Source organism: Centruroides sculpturatus, unplaced genomic scaffold, assembly GCF_000671375.1.
Source record: "Centruroides sculpturatus isolate CEXI.00-Female unplaced genomic scaffold, Cexi_2.0 scaffold440, whole genome shotgun sequence".
NCBI classification, from domain to species: Eukaryota; Metazoa; Arthropoda; class Arachnida; order Scorpiones; family Buthidae; genus Centruroides; species Centruroides sculpturatus.
The window spans coordinates 375,071-399,311 of NW_019384633.1; the positions used below are offsets into that span (position 1 = coordinate 375,071).

At 25.3% G+C, this 24,241-nt stretch overlaps 1 protein-coding gene across 2 annotated transcripts in view; it reads right to left on the reverse strand.

The window, feature by feature from the left end:
- Nucleotides 1-24,241, reverse strand: part of LOC111625824 (transmembrane protein 198-like) — a 51,589-nt gene that overhangs the window by 10,719 nt on the left and 16,629 nt on the right. Inside the window, exons 3-5 of one of the 2 annotated variants that reach the window (XM_023369062.1) lie at nt 13,387-13,716; nt 4,717-4,950; nt 2,047-2,180 (exon numbers count right to left, since the gene is read on the reverse strand). In XM_023369062.1, coding sequence (XP_023224830.1) covers nt 2,047-2,180; nt 4,717-4,950; nt 13,387-13,716 — 698 coding nt within the window. Of the gene's footprint in view, nt 1-2,016; nt 2,181-4,716; nt 4,951-13,386; nt 13,717-24,241 lie in introns of those variants that run through there. The other variant, XM_023369061.1, reaches the window with a different exon arrangement.

Here is a 24,241-nt window from a genome sequence, read left to right on the forward strand (position 1 = left end):
TAAAATATAAAATTAATCAATCTAATAAAACTAGTTGTTAATTAAACATTAAAGAAAACCTTCTTCCAAGTACAGTCGACCCCCCTATAATTACGGTCCCTATAATTACGATTCCTATAAAACTACGAAAAAATATACGTATTTTGGAAATGTTGAGTCAGATTAGTGTAGAATCGATTAATTTTATGGAAGAAAACCTTTCAATCAGCCGTAGTCCGTAAACTTGACACGTGTCGGGCTGTGATTGGAACGACTTGTAAGAAATCGGATTCCTAATAAATTGGAACGTATCTATATCTTATAGGGGGGGTCGACTGTATAATAAAATAACATTAAAATCAGGAAAAGAGTTTTTGTTCACAAGACAATAAAACAATTAATGACTTATTAACATTAAAAATAGTAGTAGTAGTAGTAGTAGTATCAGTAGTTAGGCAGTGTGGGCTACACTGACTATATACCAACCTTAAAAATAATACCATCCTCTCAAATTTCACATGAAGCCAATGTTAATAGGTGCAAGCTGAGATAACTTATGGGAAATTTCTTAAACTTAATGTTTATGTTTGCATTTTTGAATCAAATAACAATAAAATACACATTAAAAAAAAGCACTCTCAAAATTCCACGAGTATTTTACATCATTAGAAAGAAGAAAAAACAAAGAAATTAAACATATAATCATAGTTTTGATGTAATGCTGACAGTTTCACAGTTTTAGAATAAAAACTCATTTGTTTTTTAATGCACCTCTAGAAAGAAATGTATAGCTTTGCTTAAACTGGCATGCCAGCATTCCCCCCAAGATAAGCTGGCATGCTGGTTTTTACCATATGGAAATATCTGATTTCATGGTCTCCCCCGGATTGACCAGCATGCCAGTCATTCTGCAAAAATAAGGTATAAAATTAATCATTAATATTAAATAATAGTAAGATTATTCCTTTGTGCATCATTGTTCAAGGAAAGGTTCTGTTTAGTGTCAACAATATTCTGATTAAATTTGATATTGCATTATTTTTTATAATAAAAATTAGTAGCATCAATATGATTGTAATGTTTCAAGATCTACTTACAATCTTATTCACAAAAACATTGAATGCCAGATACACTACTGTTTTAGCAGCTGCAGAATGTCACAAGATATTCTAGAATTATTTAGTCATTAGATTATATTATTAAACTTACTGTAAACAAATTATTAAGGAACTTATTATTTTTTATTTGTTTTCTCATTAGTTTTACATAACATCAACTACAACGTAGTATACAACATTAATATTGCAATGTTAACTGGAGAAAATAAAATAAGAAAAATTTTCAATTAAACATAGATAATATATAAACTTTGCATTGCTAGATTAATCTTTTAGAGGAGGGAAAAAACCAAAAGATTTTCTTTTTATATATATAAAGTTTAAATCTTCATAAAACAGATCATATACTTTTATTTGGATTCTTTTTTATTTTAAAAATGTATTTCTTTAAACAAAGAAATAATTAAGTTTTTAAAACAACATAGTAAATCATATATAATAAATGATAAAAACTAAACATCGAAAGCTTGCAATTATATTTTTTCAAATTATTATGTATCACACTAAATACTAACATATATTATAATTTTAATTAAATGTTGAACTTATAATTTTTAATTCCATCAGCTTTGGAAAACTTTATCTTGTTCATCAATTAAATTTCTCTCTGCAGGTACAGAGTCAATTCTATAATTTTGTTGTCATCAAGCATCAAGTATAATTACTCATGAATACTGCAAGTTATGAATACTGTATTATGTTTGCAACCACATCAATATTATAAGTAATTGTTGTGAGTATACTATAGTAATGGTTATATGAACTTTGAATGCTTCATGAATTGTGAAAAAAGTGTGTTATTAAAAAAATTGTGTCTACTTTTTTCTATTAATTTAAAATACAATTTCCATTCGTTTTTAAAACAATTCCAGAAAGTTATAACTTTGATACCTGCAATATATTATAATTTTGTTATAAATTCAATTATAATCTGTTATATTTCACTTACTTGTGATATGACATCTCCATGGGCTGTCCGCACTTGATAGAGATATCGATATTTCCTCTGTCGCTGTTCAGCACGAGATTCTTCTTGTCTTATCCTCTGTAAGTTAACTTGCCGAGACTTTCTGGAGGGTCCCACTAGAATGAAATCAATAGATATTATTTACTGATTAATCGGAATTCAAATGCTGAAGCTTTCTAATTTTGATTATTAAAAATCAGCATATACTAGTTCTATTCAAATAGTAATTGCACTTTTTTTTGCTTGGAATTATGACCATCCTCAAACAGTAGCCATGTCTATTATTCAACAATTTCTGAAAACTTAGGTGCAAAATAAATATTGTATTTTGATATTGATTAGTTATGTTGTTCATTAAATAAATAAAAAACAAACTACAATAGAAAATGACTTATATAAAATATATAAGTAGATAGTACACAGTAGGTGCATTTTATTTATTTATTTTTTATTACTGGTATACAGAAAGTAACACTTGTTATTAAGATATCAGTTGCCATTTCAAGTGTAGTTTGCTTTAAACATCAACCTTTTATAAATACTCAAATACTTATATACTTTATTAATAACAGACATCAAACAGGTATATGTAAAGAAAATAATATTTGCACTCAAATAGTACCAGTAACTGCAGAGAAAATATGCAATTTAAAATAGTAGTGGTTATTATTTGAAAAAACTAGTGATTTACAGTAATTTTAATTTATAATGACATATGAATATTGTTACTATAGTGGCTATTCATTTTTTACATCACTTATGAGTAAACATAAAACAACAGTTTCAATGTTGTTCAACACTGAATATTTCTTGATTTAATTCTACCATCAAAGCTGTAGGGAAAAACAGTAAGAAATATCAATAACATCCAATGTTATTGACAACAGAAACACAAAAGGTAGTAATTGTAAATAACAAACAAAACTTTAATTTTAGAAAGAATAGTATTTAATTTCAAAAATCTACAAATTGAAAATTTTAGATCCTAAGGTTTTATGAATAATTCTTTCCTCCATTATTATTTTATAATTAATTTTGAAAGGATTTTGAGTTTTTTCAGAAGTGTCAATTATCATCTTGTTTATGAAAACTGGTAAACAAAATACTTAAAAAGGTTTGTTTTATTTATAAAAAACAACTTGGAAACACTTCAACTCTCATATTTTATACAAAAAAATTTAAGTAAAGTATGAAAAGTAACATTTGTAAATACCATAATTTTTTGCAGTATACATTAATTTTATGAGAAACCTTATCAAATATAGCTGGGTGCTCTCTTAAGCATACTGTTGGGATTGCTGCATCACACTCCCTTATCTGAAGGAATAAAATCACTCAGTGAGTTGTTATTGGTAATCCATTCTCTGCTTTTTAATGTCTTAAGAGTTGTATGTAAATCATAATGCACTTGAAAATGTTAAAATTCATTATCACAATTTTACTGTACTTGAATATTTGTTTCCATTTTTATATCATGTTTTATTGTTCTATCAAGCAACCAGTAAATACAATATATTTACAGTCATATTATTTTCACTTCTTTCTAGAAATACAGTAAGTGAAAAGATCTATCTAGCTGAAAAGATGTGAACATCCTTTTACAGGTACTATTTCAGAATAGTTCTGAAGACAACTAAAAGAATTCTTTCTGAAAGGAATACTTTGTTTAATGACACTAGAATACATGTCTCAATGACTATGAGGATTTGTGTTAGAAATGTTCCATGTTATCTGAGTTGTCAATAAACAAAAAATTCATGTTAGAGTAATGTAAGATGTTGATACTTTCAAAACTGTTTTAGGTAGAATAAGATAAAAAAGGAATTTGCTCATTCTCATTCACATGTCCTTGAGAAAAATATGTGGCATTATTGATACTGTGTCTCAATATCTAAACAAAATTTTCCGTTTTAATGAATGTCAAATATTATTATATACAGTGGTATCTTGACTTATGAGTGTCCCAACTTACAGTTTTTTAAGATATGAACCATCTCGTGACTAATTTTTTTGCTTTGAGTTGAGAGCTGAAATTTGGGTTACAAATCAGCTTCAGATACCCCACAGTTAATTGGTGCAGCAAATGCCACAGTGAATAATAGATTAAGAAAAAGATGAAAAACTGCCATTATTTTGTCATTTCAATGTCTTTCAATGTCTGACAGGCTAGCTTATAGAAAAACACATGATCGAGTGACATAGACATTAGTTCACTTCCATGTTGTGTGCCGCGCCACTGTCTCTCATTTCTCAAATTTTCCATGTTTTCTTTCTTTATCTATGCAGCGAATGCTGTGACATATGCAAAACCAGTTTATTGCATTACATTCTATTGTTTTTATACAATATTCATTACTTTTAAGTACATTTTTCTTATTTTAAAACATATAACAAAAAAATTGTGGTGTTTAGGGGAGTCTGGAATGGATTATTGGCATTTCAATAGGAAAAATTGATTTGAAATAGGAGTAATTTGAGTTACGAGTTCTGACATGAAACAAATTAAACTCATAAGTCAAGGTACCATTGTACTTGTATTTTTCATTGCAAATTCTCTATAAAGTTTGGAATTAAATATGATGATGTATATTTTTTATATACTTTATTAATTTTTATAAAATAAATTTAAATATATATTTTGCACATACTTACATTCTTGATGATGGACACCTTGACCAGTAATGCGCCATTGAGTGAAAGTGCCTAATATAACCATAAAAGGCCACACTCCTAATATAAGCCATGAAAACCAGCATGGAGTTAAGGAAGTAGCTAATCTTATTTTGTCCCACACCCAATGAACTATTATGAACTTCTCAATGAAGTAATCTGCTGTTGATGCAATAATAGCACCACCATAGATACTGGTCCCTAGAATTGTACATCCTGAAAATAAGAATTAACTGTAATATTAACTGTTGTGATATAAAATTCATAACTCAAATAATATAATGTTTCCTTAAAATAAAAGAAACTGTTGTATTTTATCTGCATTCATACTATTAAATAAGTTGAACTTAACTTAAATTTTATTTTGGTTCCAACTTAACTCCCATAGACTAAATGCATTCTGTTTCTAAGTCAAAGAGGTTTTGAGATCACATTTCATTAAACTGAAATTTAAAATCTAAAAACTATTTCAAATTTTTGGGTGCTTCATTTTGCATTTTCAAGAGAATGGACAATAGCTATGAAATCAGAGACATCTCTATGGGGCTATCCATAAATGACATTCATACTAGAAGGGAGGGAGGAGTTTATGACAGGTTGGAGAAAATCAGACAAGGGGGGTTGTACTTCAATGCAAGTCCATTTTATTTCATTAAATTTTATGCACTTTATACATTTTATTATTCATAAACTGGTAAAGATTTTGAGGAGGTTGAGTTTTGTTGGATGCCAGAAGAGGGGGATTATTGAAACTTGGACAATGGGGGAGGAGAAGTAAAAATTTCAAGAAAAATGTGGATGTAATTTATGGACATCCCCTAATTTTAAAAATTTTGAATTTTATATTGTGCACTGATTCACATGTAAAGTAACAATCATATTCTTAAACCCAAACTGACCAATCAAATCTTAACATTTTAAACTTAGATTTTAAAACGTTTTTAAATATGACACATCCGTGATTTGAAAACTTATTGAATTATTGACTAATCAAATTTATAAGTTTCTTTATATGCACTGTATATCTCTACTTGAAACTAAACATTTAAACTGTATAAATTTCAAACTTTGAATTACATGTTGACACTTTCATTGCTGATTGATCAATAATTAATTAGTTTGTTGAACATTTACATTCCAAAGTATCAATAGATACAAATAGCAAAACAAGAGAAAACAAAAGATTTTATTGATAGCAAAACATCTATCAAGACATGCAAAAGCAAAAAAGTCAGAAACTACAATAGAATTTGAAATGCCATTGAGTTCTCTCTCTCTCTCTACAAATCTGAAAACAAGGAGAGTATTTTGGAAACTTCAATAAACAACAAAGGACAGAAAATAAAGCATAAATGTGAATATCCAGGTGCTTAAAAAGTGATTACTGAAGTGGTTTGTAGCGTGTAGATTCTACAAACCACTTCACCCACTGGCATCTTACCTAGACATATGGATAAGATGCAAGTGGTACAGGGGAAGATACCAGTTGGATGTGGAGTAGTCAACAATAAAGAATACTTTTAATGTATTACGTGACATACATTAATTAATGCCATGGCTATCAACTCCATGGCATTACTGTATGCATATTTTACAGTTTTTCAATCAAATCCACCCAACAAACAAAGTGATAATAAATACAAATACGTTGCACTAACCTTGTATAGCTTTGCAGATATTTAGAACATAACACTAACATTTTCAACTCATTTCTATGGTCAAAAATGTTAATGTTACATTCTAAATATTACCTGCAAAGCTATACAAAGTTAGTGCGATGTATTTGTATTTATAGTGCTTTATTAAACCTTCTGGCATTAAATTTATTACATTTTCATAAACTTCAAGAAACACAAAAACAACATAAATGTCTTCATGAAACTATAAACAAACAAGCAATATTTTAAAATTTATAACATTGTTAATTGCAGAAAAAGTGAATTCCTTAAACTAGTATCTTACCCGAATCATCAGAAAAAGATGATTCTAGAAAAAAATTATACTAGGTAAGATCTAACACTGTCTACTCCACAAACTGGCTCTTTGGAAACATAGTCCCACCCACTCTTTGTTAGCCAAGTTAAGTAGTTCCCTATAATATGTTAAAATATTGGTTTACATCAAATACAGGACACAGGATCAACAGTCTTTACTGTCAGGAAAAGAAATATAAAATGTCAATTCACAAGCTACAATAAACATAAATTTGCAGATCCTCGGATGTCTGATGATAAACCAAAAAAAAAACTTATGTCTTACACTGCATGTATAGATGGCAATAATTGCAAATAAGTTTCACTGACCTCTATCAGCTGATGAACAAGTTATAAGTTTAGTGGCATCTTCCCCAACTTACCTCACACATATATATATTATTATATATTCTTAGATATCTGCAAACAATTTATACACTTTCTGTTAAGTAGCACATTACAACTATCTTCTAAAATAGTTATCACATAAAACATTATTCTCTACAATTGATTTAGTGATAAAACAACATTCAAGAAATTTTAACTAGCACACAAAAAATACCATCAATCTATAAACAAAGTTGCATGATTTGTAATTTATTCTTTTATCAGCTTTGATAAGCAAAGAGAGGAAAGTATTAATTAATAGTTTTTCATAAAATGTACTTTTTCCTAAATTCGTTATCTGATTAAACACAAAAAAAATTTTGAATAATAAATTTTATAAATTACTAATAATTAAAATATTGTCAGTGACCATTAATTTACCTTTATAAAATTTACTATTAAATTTTTACTTTATGAGCATTTCTCAAAGACAATGATGACAATCAATATTTAATCTATAAATTAATTTTGTATCTGTTTAATTTATTACTTAGTAATAAATTAAAAAATTTTAACTTACAACAATCCTACTTAACTACAATCCTAAAATATATAAGGTATTCAAAACAATCAAACCTTAGTTTATTTTTACAAAAACATTTGCATTCTTCATACAGGATGTTTTACATTTTTGTTTGATTGAAAAAGTTTTAGAAAAATATAATAAAATTCAGAATTAAACATATACTTTTCTATTAAATCTACAGTATCAAATTCAGTAATAATCAGTGTCATCAATGACCTTGATCTAATTTTTAGAGGCAAAGCATTCAGCAATTTTTTAATCAATGAGATAAAAATTTGAATAATAAAACTGCATATAATTTGTCTTGCTCTATATAAAATTATTTTTTTGGTTTAGATGTATAAATTGATCAGGAAGGGTGTCAATTGAATTGCTTGAGTTATTATGTAAAGCAAAATATTAATTTAAGATAAATTATAAGTTTGCATAAAGATATATTGACAAGAAACAGAAAACAAATTACTAAGCATTTTGATTATAGAAAAAAGAGCATGCAAAATAATTGTTTGAATATAAATTGTATACAAAGTAAATTAATAACTTTGATTTGCTTTCAATCATTCATCAAATTAATTCTTCCTTATTTAGGCTCTATTTATTTGAATTGTATTGAAATTCTTACTTGATAAATTATTGTTAATTATTTTAGAAATAATTACATATTTTTTTATTAATATTTTAAGTAATTATTTATAAATTTGTTTAATAAATAAAAAAAAGCACTTATTATTTTTATTTGGTTTTCTGTTCATGTCAATGTACTCCAAATAAAATATGAGCTATAACCTTCAAATTTTTAGTCTATACTTAAAATTCTAATGCATAGAACTTTTTTATTACTTCTAACAATAATTATTATGCTCTCATAAACCCAATAATTTATATCTATATAAAACAATTTGACTAAAAATAAAATTAAGATTACATAAAATGATTAAAATCATTGATTTATTAAAATGTGTTTGGTCTAGTCTTTTTTTTACTTCAATAAATAAAATAAAAAAATTAATTAATTAACATATTTGATAAAAAATGTTTTAATTTATTTTCTTTCATTCCATTTATACTGTATTTCATTTAGAAGCATAGATGAATCATGCTCCTGTAGAATATGCTTAAAAAATATTGAGTTAAATATCATCAATATCAGTTAGGTGTTCAATCTTTCATTCACTATATTCAGCAGCATAATAGTTTAATCTATACTTTGTATTTCATTCTATGCTTTTATATATTTAACATCTCAGTAATAATTAAAACTTTTCTAAGAATAATAACTAAAATAATTTGTAATCATTTTATAAAAAAAAAAAATATTGCTGATATGCCATGTACCATACATAAATCTATATCTTAAATGCTAATATACAAGTTATTTAAGTGGTTAAAAAGCAGTGGCATGCCGCCCGTGGAAACTGTGGAAGCACCATTTCCCTTGTAATTTCTAAAATATAAATACATATTGTGCAATTATTTTCATATTTTAATGTACTTTGAATTAATTAAAATTAATATTGTATTATAATCTCAAAGTGTATTTTATTACAAATTTCTATACATGTGAAAAAAATTATAAGAATGCTATTGTATATTCAAACATAAATTTGTATATGCATATTCCCAATAGAAGCACTGTATTGTCAAATATGGGACAGCTTCCATGGTGAAAATATTTGAATGGTGTAAATTAATGGTGTAAATGGTGTAAATCAGCCAGATTATACACGTTCACACATGTGCTTTACAGAGCACCAACCTCACATGGTTTAGCTTGTTGATGCTACACACCAAAATATCATATAATGCTTCCAATGACTCTATCTAGGGCCGGTACAGCTTCCCTATCATTAAATGTCACTACACGCCATCGTTAAAAAGAAATATTTATTTAAGTTTTGATCAAAATAATAAAAATTATATTGATTAAATCCAATAACATATATAGTTTAAATTGAAACAAAAATAATTTATCAAATTTGAAACTAGGTTTTTATGTTTTTAAGATTAATTATGTTAATAAAATAAACTTAGCATTTAACTGTTTCTAAAACTTGTATTTTGCAGTCATTTCTATTAATATTTTAGATAATGCAAATTAAAAGAATATATGCATTTTTCATTAAAAAATGAACAGTTGTATTAGATTTGTGCTCCAATCACAAACAAAGAAAATAGCTGTTGATGACTACCTTGAAAATATTTTAATATTTGAAATGCTGGGAGAAAAAATTGTAAATTGCTTGAAAAGAAATTTTAAACCAATTCAAAACGACAACATTTAACTCAATTGTGTTATTTGATTTTTTTTCAAGGATAAAGGAAACTTGCTACAATATAATACTCCACAGATTGTCTATACAGTTAAATTTGAAAGAATAGAGAGAACAAACTATCTTGAATATAGCTATCTATATAGCATTTTCTTCTTGACATTGTCAAAAATAATTTATAAATACAAAAAAATTAATTACCATCATTTCTGTAATATTCAAACAATTAAATTTGTTGTTCTTAATATCTAAATATGGTGGAAGCTTGAACTTATTTGAACTTGGCAGAATCAGGGGGTTTTCCAGATAAATGAAATTTCAGATAATCCAGAAACTTGTTTTTGAGTCTCAGGTACATTAAGAACTGTGCACTTAAAGTTTCATGAACTATAAATACTGCAGTATTTATAGTTCATGTATTTGAATAATTTACTCAAAATCTAATGTAATGTTACATATATGTATGACTTAGTTTTGCAGCACTACAATTGACAGATGACTAGTAGTGTTTGGTCTCTATGTATTATTATTTTGTGGTATATACAATGCTACATGCTCTCATTTTTTTTCTTGAAAACTGTTCTGAATAATTCAGAGTTTCAGATAATGCATTTTACATAATCACATTTCTACTATGGTTTCAAAACATTACTAACTAACATTTGGGTTCTCTTTTAATAAACTATTTAATCAAATATTTAGAAATTAAAAAATAATAGTTTTTGTCATATGAGTTTTCAGAAAATTTTGCATAACTTTTCTATAATCCAAAAAGAAATTTTCTCTTATTTATATTAATTTTTCAAAATTTTCATACAAATAATTAGTGCTTAGTTAATATGGTAAATACATTCCTCTAAAAAAGCATGTTAAGAAAAATTGCAGTAATTGCAGCAACCTTCAAAATAGCATCATACCAAAAATATGGTATACAGTATAAAAATAGTTCATAGTTAAGGAACAGTATTAAAATGAAAATGCATTAATCAAGATTTACCTGATTAATGAACATAATATTTTTTACAAACTTAATAGAGCATTATATAACATACTAGGTTTCTGTCCCTGGCCTGTTTTGACATTTGTTCCCACCATTTCATATTGCTTCACAACATATCTTTGTTGAAATTTATAATAATTCTTTATATAAATATTCAATAATATTAGTTTTGTATATAAATAGGTTAAATAATTGTAAATAATAATAAATTTAATGAAGAATTATAGTAAGGCAAGAAAAAATGTTTTATAAGAAGTCTGCTTCTATTCAAACATTTCATAACAGTGAGTGAATGAGTTGGTCACTCAAATATAGTTTTATAAACTCAAGATCAAACTGCTACTAACTTGATAAAATATTCCTTGATTTCTCCAAATTTAAAGCTATCTGTAAAAAATGATTTATTCTAAATAATATTTATTGTTTCACATGTTTTTATCTGTCTTGTTATTGGTATTGTTGCAGTGCAGGTGTCATATATTGTCTTCAAGACATCACCAGATTTGATGTTTAAAAATAAATTAAATAAAGATGCAAATTATAAATACATAAAAATCTGGAATAATTTCATTTATTGCTCTATATATTTTAAACAATTATAGAACATACAATTTATATAAACAATATTAAATTTTAGGAATTTATACGACCATTTCTTTGCAAAAATATGAATAATGTGCAACAATAAATCTTGAAAATTATTGAATAGACAAATCAGAACTAGACTACACTTTAATTATAACAAAATTATTACTTGAAAATTATTTTTTAAGCAATACTCGATAACCAAAATCTACAAGATAAATCATTCAACAGTTACTTACCCAACAAACAAATTCCATTCACTCAATTAATTAATCAATAATTTAAGTATGATGAATTATTCAGCAATTAACTTAAATGAATTTTTTTAACAAGCAATTCACATGTAATTAACTACTTGAAGAGTAATTTTATTTTAATATACTTCATTCAATCGTCAATGAACACTTTTCCAGATATGGCATAATAAAATCAAATAAAATATAACAGAGAACTGCCTTCACATCAAACAAATTTCTAGTTTTAGAGCCAACTCATTATGCCAGCACATTTTTGAAAAGCATTATCTTCTCATTGTCAGTGATCTATACAAAATGTATTCCTTTGTTTGGAGTTGTCCTATTGTCTTTGGCATAAAGGTGATATATTACAATTCTTGTTCCCTTGTTTAGAACATAGTAGAGAATTTAAATTAAAAGTGAGTTTCTCTGTAATTGTAAACCAAACTGTTTACTATTTTACAAACAAGATAATGTCATTGCATAAAAATATATAGCAATATTTTTTGTTTAATTTTTTTGTAATTGTTCTATATGTGTAGAATTTTCTGTAAAAAAGATTTTATTTAACAAATAATGAATAAAACTCCAAATTATAAAATTATAAAAACTGAAAGCACTGTTTTAATGGAATCCTTTCTTAATTTAAGTATATAATTAAAGTTAACAGAAACACTTCAAAATAAAAAAAAAAGTGTCTTCATAGTTTATGCTTTTTACACTTTCAGGAATGCAACAAAGTTCTGAAATATTGTAAAAAGTCAAAAAGCCCTTCATCAGCTGATTTTGCAGTCAAGCTAGTTTGCTATTGTTCCTTCTGATAATGGAAACTAGTTTGAAAGTTTAAGCTTTAAAGATTCTTAAGTTACTAAAACATTCCTTTATTCTTTGTTATTTTTATGTTCTTTGGAATTTTATTATGATTCTAATTTTTTAAATTCAGATCTATAGATGGGGTAGAATAACTCCAAAAACAATTCAATAATAAAGTTTTTTGACATTTATGAATATCAGCAGAAATTTTAATTCTTAATTTGATTAAGATTAATCTCAAATATTATTTGAAGAAATATTATATAATGGATCTAAATCAAGTTATCATCTCAAATGATTTGATAGTGTATAATATGAACTTAGTTAACATATTTTCCAATATTTTAAATAATTTTCACACTTTCAAATCTAAATATGTTGAATTATGATTAATTGCTCCAAAGATGGTGTAGAAGGTTATTGCTTTCAATGTTACATCAAATTAATACTGTATTCCAAAACTATTGAAAATTGGTCATTTACATTTCATCTTACATAGAATAGAAAGCTGTTATAATAACTGAACAGTGATTCTCAACCTTTTTGAGCTAGTGAATACCAACAAGTCAGTGTCACATCGTAAAATGTAATATTAAAGAAATGTAGTTTATTATATAAAAAAATATACAAAAAATTAATGTTTTTAAATTATTTTTCTCGAAAATTTGTGGTACTGGTTGAGAACTACTCACCTAGACAAATGTTCATAAATAAGTTTACAGAAAAATGACATCAATGCAAATAGTATATAAAATTTCATTTCTATTTTAATTCATATTCAGATTATCATTTTAATATTAAAGTTTCTAAATTTAGAACTTTTTTGATAGTTTCATTAAATCAAACATATTATAAAAATTACCTTTTTGCCAAAAGAGTGTGATAACTGCTCCTACTAATCCACTTCCTAAAAGAACAATCACTGTAATCCATACTGTTGTTGGAGTGTACCAGATATGCATAATCATTAGAATTGCTACACCAGCAAAAAGTCCCATATGAAATCCAGTCATAAACAGCCCTACATACTGTACTAACATAGTAATTAGACCAAACAATACTCCAGCACCAACAGCGACCCCTGCATTTCCGGCAGTAGGTAGCAGTTCTTCTTCAAGACATATTAGGTAAACAACCACAGAACCAAAGATAAATCCCGTCAGGAACATAACTGCCTTAAAACATCTATATCCTGAAATAAAATGAAACATTAAAAATTGCTTATTAAAACATCTTTAATGGAAATTTATAAAATTCATTTAAGAAAAAAAAAATAAGTTACTAGAAATGTTTATCCAGTACAACACATTAGTTTTAGTTAAATTTCTCTCACTTAAAAGTCAAATTCTAAATACTGTATATAAAATGGAGATGCATTTGTTCAGGAAACAGCAGATCAGCCTTAGAACTTATTTGATAAACTGACAAATTTTCTTTTATGTTCTTGAACTCATCTAGTAAGAAATTGATATTGTTAATAAATTAAAACAATTTGAATTTTACTTTTTCTTATAAACCAGTGTTGAAAACCAAATTGTAAAATTTATTATATAAAGTATGCATTCACTTAAAAATGAAACAAAAATCAGTAGAAAATATCTTTTGTTCTGACTGAAATTCAAATCCATACCTTTTGATAATATATTGAATAATATGATTAAAATTAATGTTCTATTTTCTTATCATGCTGCTTTTGAGTCTAATGGTCTGCCAATGAGAGAATGCTGGCATTGATCCTGGAGTTTCTTGTTAATTGCCATTTACTTGGATTATTCCGTTTCCATTTACAGGATATGCTTACCATCTGAATGATCTTTGCTTCCAGTAGTCAGAAGCTTATGCTTGAGAATGACAATAAGATTTGTTAAGAGAAGATATGCCTTAGTGAACAGCATCATTTGTTTCGAGAATTATTTCTACAATTCTCCAAACTCCAGTTCAGGATATGATTAACTGTCACATTATAACAGATTTTTCAAACCTTTCTTGGAAAGTATCACTTCTGAAGCTATCTGAACAGCACTGTATGACAGCCAATAAGTCAGTTTAAATATATTAAAAACTAATGAAAATGTAATGGATTAATCCTGATGATATACAATTAAATCAGTAATAGAACTTCAATCAGAATAATACATTTTACTGTATTATTTAAAATATTTAAAATTTTAAATATTTTAAAATTATTTAAAATGTTGTAAATTATTCCTTAAACTATTTTCACGATAGTTTTTCCATCTAATCTACATTATTCAAATAAATAAGACACAGTAAACTTCTAGTACAACATAATTTTAAGTGTATGGTACATTATTATATGGCTTTTGTCTGTACCATATGCTGTAACTCCAAATATCACCAGATATCTACAAACCACTTTAAAAACAAGAGCATTAAAAGACAAGATAAGTGTCCTAAGTCATTTAAATGATTAAATGAATGTTCAATATGTTGTTATGTGATACAGATCTGAAATACTTCTCTGCCAGGATCATGGTTTTTGTTTAAATGACCATGTTAGTTCACAATATCAGTTTAACAATATTATAAGACCAAGACTATGAATAGGAAATTATATTTAACTAGTACAACAAGTTTACATGACCTTTAATTGTTTAGTTCTGTTTTTTTTTTTTATAACAGTAAATCATAAACATCATATCTGTATCTCATAGTCAAATCTAAACATGCATCTGACAATAATATATTTGGCAGCTATTCAATAAGAGGCTATTGTTAACATGACATAAATTATCTACAATAAATTAAAATGTCACCAAAAATTCTAAATTATTCTCAATGCTAATACTTTACATGCATCATGCATATATAAATAAAATTTATAATTAATGTCTGGTCTTAAAAGAAGCAAAACATTCCATTAATAATTCCATTTCTTGTATTGTTTCAATTATACATTAATATTCTTTTCAATTCACCCGAGTTTATTCTAATATTAAATGTATTAATTAGAATCAGTTGATTAAATTACACATACTTATCAATAACTTCCAATAACTGAAAATAATTATTAAAAACTATTGATTTACTTACTATAAACTTATAAATACGTAAAAAATTCATTTTTGATTGTAAATATTACATTTTATAATAATAATTTATAATAAAAAATTATTAAAGTATAAATTTTTTACAAAATATTTAAAATATATGCAAATACAAAGAACAAACAGTTTCTCAATTTATCTTATGTTTTATATTTTACATGATATATATTATATATAATTGAACTATATTTACAAAACGTTATGTATCTTACTACCTTTAATTAAAAATTCATATAAAATTAACATTTATTTTTAACACAAATGTTATCAGCAAATTTATTTTTAAATTATAAAAATTAAACAATTTTAACTTAATTATTTGCTCCATTTATCAATAAGGCTTGTGATATAATATCCTCTTTCATTTGTAAATATCAATAATTAATTGTATAACTATGATGCAATTAACTATCATATAACAGAAAAGAACTCTTGTGAGAAAATTAAGATAATTAATACTCTAAAAGTTGGCATGACAGAATACATTAAAATTAGAATATGATACTTGTACAGTACATTAAATACCATATAACAGTACTATTATCTATCAGCTAGAAAATACTTAGAAATCAATATGATTATGAATGCATTTATTACATTCATACATTATTTATTTATTTTTAAAATTTATATATTTATACTATAAATACACTTATATTACATGCATAAATATATTAAAAACTTATCTGTCAACTTGTATTTCAAAATAATAGGCTATAAAACTAGTATAAAACTTAAAATGTTTAAATTCTTTTGGAAATAATTTCAATGTCAAATTCCTGCATAAATTCGCTTGCTTCAAAGCAAAATTAATGTTATCAAAATAGTTAAAATATATCCTAATGTAGCTAATCCAATAGAAAGATTCAAACATCTGCTATATACAGTAGACTAGATATGGCACTGACTTCTAAGATCCTTCTTAAAGGTCCTCACTATAATAAATTTTATTCCAATAAAATGAAAAAACTAAAATGGATAGAGCAAATACTTTCTATAAAAAGTACATCTTGAATCTGGATATGATATGTCAACATTTATGATATGAAAGCGAGTCAAAACAAATTGAGAATAATTTTTCCTGTTGAAAGTACAGCATTAGCAAATTTCAGATCTATATCATTGTAATAAATAGTTATTGAAGCATCTAACTAAGAATATGTATGGATATACGATGTTTCATTTGGCTGCTAGAGTGCACAGAGCAAATGTCGTCTGCTGCCCACCTATGACAAAACAGAGGTTGATTGTGACAAGCAGTACAGCTCTCTATATTAAGCTTTTCACCATAAATCATTAAAAATATATTAAAAAATTACTTTTCAAGCTTCCCTGACATGTCAGCATCATTAAATTGATAACTTTACTTCCTTTATCTTAGAAAATTGCTTTATGTAAGAACTATGTTTTACATACCTTTATTTTCAAAACTGACTACAAAGAAAGATTTAATTAAAAGATTTGTGAACACTGATTTAGAAATATGATACTTTTCTATTTTTAACTCCTAATATTTATGAACAAAATAATAGGAAATTAGAAAAATTATAATATAAAATATTAAACATTTACTTTTATAGAGTAAAAGAAATTATATACTAAAAACAAATTAATTATAGAATATAATTTCATGATATTTTGATGCTTAATACAACTGAATGGTGTATATTATTCTAATAAAAACAACAAGTATACTAACAGTAGCAAGTATCTACAAGTATAAAATCTAATCTCACTAAAGACAAATACAGATCAATGTTATTGAACAGGATCCAGCAAATAAAATTTGCTTTTAACAAAAAAATTATTCTCATCAAAAATGTTACTGAATAGAGACTAGACAAGATAGAATTTCATACAAAATCAAACAGAAATGAGAATGATACAGTGACATGAAACAAAAACATCAGAAACTGGTGTTTTGCAAGCTTCATTGGAACACACAATAAAAATTATTACAAAGTTTATCTCTGGTAAACAGAAAAGTAATAAATGTATCAAGTATACTGACATATCTTATATCTCATATTTCAAATATAATATTTTTAATCTTTTAAACAAATATTTATTCTCTTCTTGCACAAATTCATAGTAAAATAGATTTGTAAAGAAAGCCATGTTCATGTTTCAGTAACATTTTTGATGAGAATATTGAGCATATGTTCTTCCAGGTAATAATTTTAAGAAACTACATAGTAACTTTCTAATTAAATTATTTCTGTAAAGACATTGTCATTCCATCAGTTAATGATTTAATTGATAAAAATTTGATATAAAAATTGATACAAGGAAGCAAATTAAAAAGAAGACAAGAACAGTCATGTCAGCAAACATATGTAACATTAAATACAAACAACATAAGTGAGATAATGAATTAACACAATTATTATTTATTAGACTTTCAAAGTCAAAATGCATTTCATATGAATACTTGGAGAGTAAATTTTTTTACTTTATTTTTATATAAAGTACAATAAAAAAATTATCTCCAAGTATTCATTTAAATCTTTCATAATCAATATGAAAGTACAGTATGAATAATTTATTAGTGCATTATAATAATACAAACTTTTCATAATGAAATTTCATAACTCTTAATCATATGATAGAGAATAGTATTAAAGGCTGTTTCATTAAATCTTTGATATTTAATCATCTTATAAATATATTACTTAACAAAATGTGTCCATCAAAACTAAAAGTGCTATTTGAAATGTATGTTATTCATAAACTTTATAGTATTAATATCTATTGTACAAATAAGGAAAATACAACATAAATACTGCTTTCGGGATAAGCATTATAAACACTTGTGTTTAAAGTATTGAAAATATTTCAATAGAAAGAAGAAACGCTAATTAAATAAACTAAAAAATTTGCTATTCATCAATTTCTGACAGATTACAGTATAAATTACAGTATAAATTTCCCCAGTTACTGAATGTCTTAATGGTAATCTAAGTGTTTATTATGGAACTTTTTATAAAAATATATGCATATTGATATTTTTTTTATAATAAAAACACATTAATGTAGAATGAATATTTAATTTTTCTTTTAACAAAGTAATATTTAGTACTAAATTTTCATTTTCAGCAGTCATGAAGTTTGTTTATATACACAATTAGTCATCCAAACTAAAAATATAAATTTTGATGAAAGAAAAATATAACTTAATTTCGATGTTTAACAGAATGCTTTGTCATTAAAAATCTACAGATCAAAATTTCTCAAACACTATCCAGTTGTCAACTGACAATGATATACAGTAATCAAGAAAAATTTCTTGATTTCTTGCAGGAGTATAGCAGGAACATCTTTTAAAGTTCAATTAAACAACCATATCATTCCAGTAACATATTTACTTCATTAATATTTTTTTCATCATAGTCATTATTAGGTTAACTGTAAGATTTTCTAGGCCGGTAAGTCTCAATTGGTGCACCATAAACTTCTGTTAAGCTTACCAGTGCTACACATGTTACATGTGTGACAAATGATTATCTGTAATGTACTATTTGCCAAACACTCATGTACTGTACAGTACATATGATAATTCATCATATGTCTGGATCACAATTCTATATGCAGACAGGATGAATATTGGTCTATATAACTATAATATGGATGAGTATATTCAGTTAATCCCAAACATTTACCCATCCACACTTCTTTGTATTTGCAAATGGCAAACAGTTGTCATTCATGATTTAGTAAATGTTGCATATGTACTAGAGTTTCTCAAAGGAGATCCCAGAATCGTGGCTGTTTTTTTTAACCCGGGAAATCATAGAAATTTCTTAAAAATTCACTTTTTTCTTATTTTGTGTTAAAATTGAAGAAATTTTGCAAATAGAAAGTATAATTATTAACCCAAAAACTGTCAGAATATATTTGTATTTATTATTTTAAGCCTGCTTATTAGTTTTTTAAATTTTTGCTTATTATGGCATGTAACAGACTGTCAATAATCAATATGTAGCCTATTTGTGACAGGACTCTGAAAATTCTTTACTTGTCAGAACCTGTAATATCTGGAATAATTGTGCTTCTGATGTCTTAATTTTTAACCATGCCCAGTATCTTCAATAACTATGTAACGCCAGGTTGTGCAAATTGGGCAAGGACGCAAACAAGTAAGAAGTCTGCAAGTATGAAATTTTTCTTCATAAACCTGATTATTAAAACCAAATGCATCTCAAAAACGAACGAGAAATCTTCCAGGCTACAGATGAAAAAACATATAACATCCATAATCTCTTAAATGCATTAAAGACAATTCCACCCACATCAATTGAATCAAAAAGGGTATACTCGGTAGTAGAACTTTTCTTTAGTAAAATAAGAATCAAATTGTGTGATCAAAGTAGCAACCATCTTTGTGTTTTAAAATCTTATTATAAAAATTTACAATAATATTTTGTATTATGTTTTATTTTACTTGCTACTATATTTCAACTAATCTGTGTTAAATGTGTTAAATTTGTTAATTTGTACTATGTACTTGCTGCTATATTTCAATTAATCTGTGTTAAATGCATCATGATAATCTCAGTATGTTAATTATTAATTATTACATATTTAAGTTTAAATATAAGTAATTTTCAATTAAACTATATAAATAACTTTAAATTTATATTTTAAATTATATTATTATGACCATTTAAAATTTGGCAACTAAAATTTATAAAGTATTGATAATTTCAGAGAAAAATGCTGTATAATTTTTTTTACTGATAACTCCCATTTCAAATTCATTTTAAAAGAATTTCTGAAAGTGTTCTTTACTTTTTTCAATTCAAAATTTTCAAAGAAAAAGCAAATAATATTGTCAGAATATAATCAATTTTTTTATTTAATAATTTCATACTTTTTAAAGCTCTACTTATATCATTCAAAAAAATTTAATATAATAAATGATAGCTTTCTGATTTATTTTTTAAATACCATGTATTAAGTTTGTTTTTAAAAAAGTAAAATTATTAATAGAAAGATTATATTATATTTAGTAAGATAGAAGAAAAAACTACTCGCAAGTATTTTAATGGAATGTAAATTGATTATTATCATTATAAGTAATTGTTTTTAAAACCATTAGTATCATTGTAGTAAAAATTATTTAAATTATATCATTATGAAAGATTCAAAACTAAATTTAAGTAGCATCAGCATTGATAATACAAAAACTACAGATGTATAAAATAATTTCAATTGTCTAATAATGTAGAGATTATTTTAACACTGTTTTTGAATAATACATTTATTCTAATGTAGATAAATTTGTGTATATTTTGAAATTAACAAGCTATCACCTGATTTTAATAAGAAATTATTCATTTTAAAATTGATTTAAAATTTTGGTTGAATTATATAATTTTTTATTTATTTTATTTGATATTACTTAGAATAATAAATGGATGTATATTATAAATGCTTTTTTTTTTTATAAGCATTTATAAAGTACACCCTAGTAGATTGATTTCTAGAACAGACGTATCAAATTACATAAAAAGTTTCCTGTAACAAATTTTATTGCAAATATTTATAATTTTTCAGAAGAATTTGATCAATTATCAAATTTTTTTTCTATATTTTACTATAAATAGTCTTGAGAAATGTGTTAAAAACATATTAAAATATTATTGTGTAATTATTCACATAATTTTTTTTACTGAAAGAAAACTACTTAAAACCATTTTTGAAAGGTAAATGGAAATAATTTATTAATGAGATCAATATATAAAAATTATATTCAAAAAGAATTTAGTATCAAAAGAAAGTATTTAAATGATTAAAAAGTTATTTACTTAATGAGAAATATATTGATTATTTTCCATAATGTCATAAATCATTGCAGTTATATTAATTATTCTTCTTGGCTTAATAAAATAATTTTAATTAAATATTATTTTGAATAATTTGAAGAAGAAAAAGAAAATGCTGTATCTACATATTGAAAACATATGAGAAATGAAATATTAAACCTTGTTTTTTTACCAAAGTTTACTAATTAGAAATTTGAAACATAACAAGAAAACTATTTACTTAATGTCATTGATAAATTTTCTGCATCATCATCATGCTTAAGAAGAGAGATTATCTCTTAATCACAAGTTAATTCCAAAATAAGCCAATTTATAGTCAAATGCTAAGTATCAAATTGCCACTGCTCAGATNACATTTTTAATGTTTTTTTTTAATTGGAAAAAATTGTTTGTTCTATAATTGGATCAGCTGATTTAAGTAAAAAACACGAACAGGTGCTTCAATTTATTTCTTCCTTATAACACGACTTCGTGACATTCTTACTTGCACCTGCTTAATGATCCAAATACTAAACAATGCAGAAAATAAAATACTAGATGATGCCCTTAATAAAATGCTTTCAATAGAATAGTAATATCCCTTAGCAACTAAGAATAATTCGAACAGTTTTACGACTAACGATCTTATAGTTGGTTTTCTAACGTTTGTTGTAACTGTGACAATTCTGTCATTCCGTCCTCAGTTTGTCCTTCGGTTTGTTCACATTTTTGAGCCCCCTTTTCCCCACTTTTGCCAAAGACAGGAAGTAGGTTACCATCGATCCACTAGTCTGTGCGAGTGTCTGCTGCAGACGTATACTGCAGAAGCAGTTGGAAATTAATAACGCATTGCCTATCTAGACTTTGAACTGTCTTTTATTTACTTTATGCATTCTGTGGTCAGTTTATCAGATAAACTGTTTGTAAACTCTAGAGAAAACAGTTACCGCCTAAGTGCAGATTAATTAAATATACACAGAATTTCGACTTGTAGATTATGTAAAGTTTAAACAAAGCATCACATTATTTGTTAAAGATGCTAAGATGTAGGTACACAATCTTTGTATAGAATTTTTTAGCGTATGTTTAAAAGTTTAGCAAAATTTGTTTGAATAGCAAGAATTATAAACTTTTCTGAGATTTAACACAGTATAATCTCTGTACTGTATCTTGATGGCAGCTGTATACTTTGTATTCAAGGACGAATCACAAAAGCTATCCAAAGTATGATTCTTATTGATTTTTTTTCTTTTATTTTTCATTTTTATTTATTATTAAACAAATCTTCATCATAAATTATAAAAATAACATTTTATAAGAGATGAATATGTATTAAATTTTTATTGAAATGCTATAAAAACTTTAATACTTTTAAAGAATAATAATAATAAATATTTTATAATTCAAAATATTTTTATTTATTTGTAACTTAAATAAAGTGAGGTATTTAAGAATTTTTAAACTCAAAATTTTTGAAACATTTTGATGTTATATTTATATTTTACTAATAAATTGTTCTGTTGATAAATTTGCAGGAAATGATTCATTAAATCTAAAATATTTTTACATTTTGAGTCAGTTCAATGCATAACCTTGTCTTAAAATTTCATTTTACATTTTGTGAAAATGAAGGAAATTGCTTTAATTTATCATATATTTAGTTTATAATTTTTATTTTATTTATATATTTTAAAACTATTTATTTTTATTTTAAAGACTTCTCTTTGCTTAAAGAATCATAAATTTTTCTCTTTAGCAAGAGAAGTCTTTAAAATAAAAATAAATAGTTTTAAAATATATAAATAAAATAAAAATTATAAACTAAATATATGATAAATTAAAGCAATTTCCTTCATTTTCACAAAATGTAAAATGAAATTTTAAGACAAGGTTATGCATTGAACTGACTCAAAATGTAAAAATATTTTAGATTTAATGAATCATTTCCTGCAAATTTATCAACAGAACAATTTATTAGTAAAATATAAATATAACATCAAAATGTTTCAAAAATTTTGAGTTTAAAAATTCTTAAATACCTCACTTTATTTAAGTTACAAATAAATAAAAATATTTTGAATTATAAAATATTTATTATTATTATTCTTTAAAAGTATTAAAGTTTTTATAGCATTTCAATAAAAATTTAATACATATTCATCTCTTATAAAATGTTATTTTTATAATTTATGATGAAGATTTGTTTAATAATAAATAAAAATGAAAAATAAAAGAAAAAAAATCAATAAGAATCATACTTTGGATAGCTTTTGTGATTCGTCCTTGAATACAAAGTATACAGCTGCCATCAAGATACAGTACAGAGATTATACTGTGTTAAATCTCAGAAAAGTTTATAATTCTTGCTATTCAAACAAATTTTGCTAAACTTTTAAACATACGCTAAAAAATTCTATACAAAGATTGTGTACCTACATCTTAGCATCTTTAACAAATAATGTGATGCTTTGTTTAAACTTTACATAATCTACAAGTCGAAATTCTGTGTATATTTAATTAATCTGCACTTAGGCGGTAACTGTTTTCTCTAGAGTTTACAAACAGTTTATCTGATAAACTGACCACAGAATGCATAAAGTAAATAAAAGACAGTTCAAAGTCTAGATAGGCAATGCGTTATTAATTTCCAACTGCTTCTGCAGTATACGTCTGCAGCAGACACTCGCACAGACTAGTGGATCGATGGTAACCTACTTCCTGTCTTTGGCAAAAGTGGGGAAAAGGGGGCTCAAAAATGTGAACAAACCGAAGGACAAACTGAGGACGGAATGACAGAATTGTCACAGTTACAACAAACGTTAGAAAACCAACTATAAGATCGTTA